The 3,329-nt window shown below is 37.6% G+C and overlaps 1 protein-coding gene across 1 annotated transcript in view; it reads right to left on the bottom strand.

The window, feature by feature from the left end:
* The window catches only part of LOC107605561, a gene marked incomplete in the record, with an annotated part of 5,479 nt that continues 2,367 nt past the window's right edge, over positions 218-3,329 (bottom strand). Inside the window, 4 exon segments of the mRNA XM_016307475.2 lie at positions 218-1,519; positions 2,087-2,623; positions 2,704-2,881; positions 3,207-3,329. Coding sequence (XP_016162961.1) covers positions 404-1,519; positions 2,087-2,623; positions 2,704-2,881; positions 3,207-3,329 — 1,954 coding nt within the window.

Below are 3,329 nucleotides of genomic sequence, written 5' to 3'. Positions count from 1 at the left end.
TAATTAGTAATTTTATAATAAATTATTTTAAAATTTATCACATAAAAATTGAAAAAAAATTTGTTTAGTGCAAGTTTAGTATCTTTTATCCTTCAATTTTAAGTATTCACGTTATCAAAACTATCACTTCATCATAAACCGCTAACTAATAATACCTACGCAAATATCCATGACTTGAAAAGTAGAAATTCTGAAATTCAAAACAACTATAATAATATCAGAACCATCAAGAACTGATCTTATTTTATTTTTCCAGAAAACATACATAATATTAATATCATTACATCACACAACAAGGCATGTATAAAGACAACAATATTTGTTTAACAAACCATATGAATGAGTGACATAGAATTCAAGATCATAGATTATAGTTAATTGAATAATGCAGAATGGTTATAACTTAGAAGTCTATGGAAACCACCATTGGAGAGTCACCCTTGTCAAGGACAAAGGTCTTGGAAACTTTCTTTGTATCAATGACAATATCAACCTTGTATGTTCCATGAAAGCCTCTAAAGTTGTATTGACCTTGCTGATCAACATTTCCATGGCTATGAGAAAGCCATTCTTGCTTAAGAGCAAGGAACCTTTTTCCAGCTTCATTGATTTCACCTTCTGCATTAACCAAGTGAGAGTTGTCCCGGCTCATGAACAACTCCCAAAATCCCCACAGCATTAGGCCTTCGACGGCCGGGTGAGCCATGGCTTCCCTCAACATAACTTCCAAATCGTCTGCTCTAACATATTCGTTAGTCGACGACACATCTAGCTCGGTGAACCATATAGGTAAGCCAAGAATTCCCAGTTTATCAAGGGATGAACAAACGATAGGCCCAACCGGACTATCTATATGGCCTTGAATTCCAATTCCACCAACAGGGGACCCCTGTTCTTGCAAATCAAGAATATGTTCAATGTATTTTTCCGGACATGATCTGGTGTCACATCCATCTTCCACGTGATAATCATTCACGAAAAGGGTAGCGGCCGGATCAAGTTGATTCGCAGTCTTAAACATGTTGGCCCTTATGTCCTTACCTAACCTGTCCTGGTAAAATGAACCATGCAGCATTTCATTGTTAACATCATAGTGATTGAACTTGCCTTTATACCGAGTAAGCAGGCCGTTTAATCTGTTCTGGACGGCCGCCATGAGGTCAGTTTTGTTCAGCGCTTTAATCCATTGCTGGACGGTTCCATCCACTTCCCAGAAGATACAATGGCCGCGAGTTTCTATCTTGTTCTTCTGACACAAGTTTAAGAGATCATCTGCATCCTTGTAGTTGAAATTCCCCTGTTGCGGCTCGGTCCAGTACCATTTCAACTCATTACCAAACACAGCCCAGTTAAAATGTTTCACAAAGAAGTCTACAAAATCCTCATTGTCAATGTTCATCCTGCTGATGCATGTTCCAACTGGAAAATTATTCTGAATTTGTCTGACTTGCACTGAGGTTTTCGAGTAGTTGCTTGCATCCAGTCCGGAGAATTTCAGGGTAACATCACGCTTTCGGATCTGTAATGCAGCAAGAGGATACAAAGCAAAACTTTGAATTACATGTCTTCTCAATAAAAGAATGGATATGATTAAAATCTATATATATATATATGAAGCATTCAATTTTGATCTTTGTTTGTTCATAATAGTCGTAGAATTTAGAAATCTGATGCAGGTTCTAAAACCTGAAGTAATGGTGCTATATGAAACAAATCACTTGGAAAATCACAAAGGAAACAGAATAGGATAAGACATGGTATCAGAGCTTCTACGACAGAGAAGTCTAGAGTTCAATCCTTGTTATCCCCCAAAAAAGAAAAAAATAGCATAAGACAAATAAAAAGAGAAAAAGAAGGCCTATTCAAAAATTCAAGCAAACCCAAACAAAAAACTCTTGCTTGAGGATATGTGTTTATAACCGTTCATGTGTCTCATCCTATCAGCTTAAATTTTTGGAAGAAGTGGTTTCATGACATGACATGTCTATTTCTACTTTCACTTTTTTCTTCACAAAATTTTGAAACAGAAAACGTTATAAAAGAAAACAACAATGAAAATAGAAATCAAACAGGTCCTAGATCTTACCTTGTCTGTTTGAGACTTTAGATATTTAAACCTTGCATGTCTATCAACAGGAAAAATTTGAAGTCCAGCAACCATTAAGTCAACACCTGAAGCAGGACCTTGGACATAAACCATAACCTTTGATGGCTGCTTTTCGATTCTAAACGACCCACCGATTTCATGCCATCTTTGATCGGATACCTCAGTTTGTCCTCCATTGACCCACTGGTTGTCAACACCAAGGGCAACATTCACATTCTGTGGCCCGGATGATCCTGAACCAAGCCGAACCCAAGCCGATACTTGATAAGTCACAAAGAGTTTCAATTTATCAGTGATAGTCTGAGCAGGACCCATCCATGTTTGTGTGCGGTTTGTTACAAGTATGTAGCGTCCACTTAGAAGCTCATGTGGTCCTAGAGAGTCTCTTGCCATCGGCGGCATTATATGTGGCGAGCCGGTTTTAACACTCAATGTGCAGTTACCAAGGGGATACCATCCATTAGTGCCATCAGCCAGATTGCTGTTCTCAATTACATTAACCCCAAAAGCAACACCCTGCAAAAAACAAGATGCAATTAAAGTTCTTAAAATATTAGTGTGTATCATTCGTGAAAGAACCATCCAGAAAGTTCAACCTTTATGTCCGGTGGTGTTGATGGAGGTGTCTTAGGCGCACGCTTTACAACCAAACTATTAACAAGAATGTCAGTACCCGGCGGAGGACCCTCTAAATAAATTACCACTTTTGATGGGGATCCATTTAGAAGGAACTTTCCCTGCATATCAATCCAATCTTTGTCTGTTGCCTGCACACTTTAGAACATACTATCTTGGTTCAGCACTCGAAAAGAAATTAAGCGAGCCTCAAATCTCATTGTTGCGCAATATCTTTTATTGAATCATACTATAACAAATTCTGTTCTGTTCTTGTCATCAAGAATCAAGAATAATAACTAGGAAAACGTATAGTAATAGAAAAGGATAATTAATTCTAAATTTTGATTCATGAATTTCATAAAACTTTTCATTTCCATATTTTAACTATTTGTGACTGGTTTTAAACTTTCGCACTGTTTTGGTAACTTGTTATTCAAGCTACCAAACTAGGCGTGTATAGAAAAATAAGATAGAGACTAACTTGGCAATGCCGATGTACTGGTCTCGAAGATCTGATGTTTGGACATACAAAGTAGCGCGAACATCAGCAGTAGTGACATTGTTTCCAAATATTCGAACTGAAGTAGTGACCTCGTAGGCGAGC

This window comes from Arachis ipaensis, chromosome B06, assembly GCF_000816755.2.
Source record: "Arachis ipaensis cultivar K30076 chromosome B06, Araip1.1, whole genome shotgun sequence".
In the NCBI taxonomy this organism is placed as follows: Eukaryota; Viridiplantae; Streptophyta; class Magnoliopsida; order Fabales; family Fabaceae; genus Arachis; species Arachis ipaensis.
The sequence above is the reverse complement of the archived record's forward strand: the minus strand, read 5'-3'. Positions and strand labels throughout refer to the sequence as shown.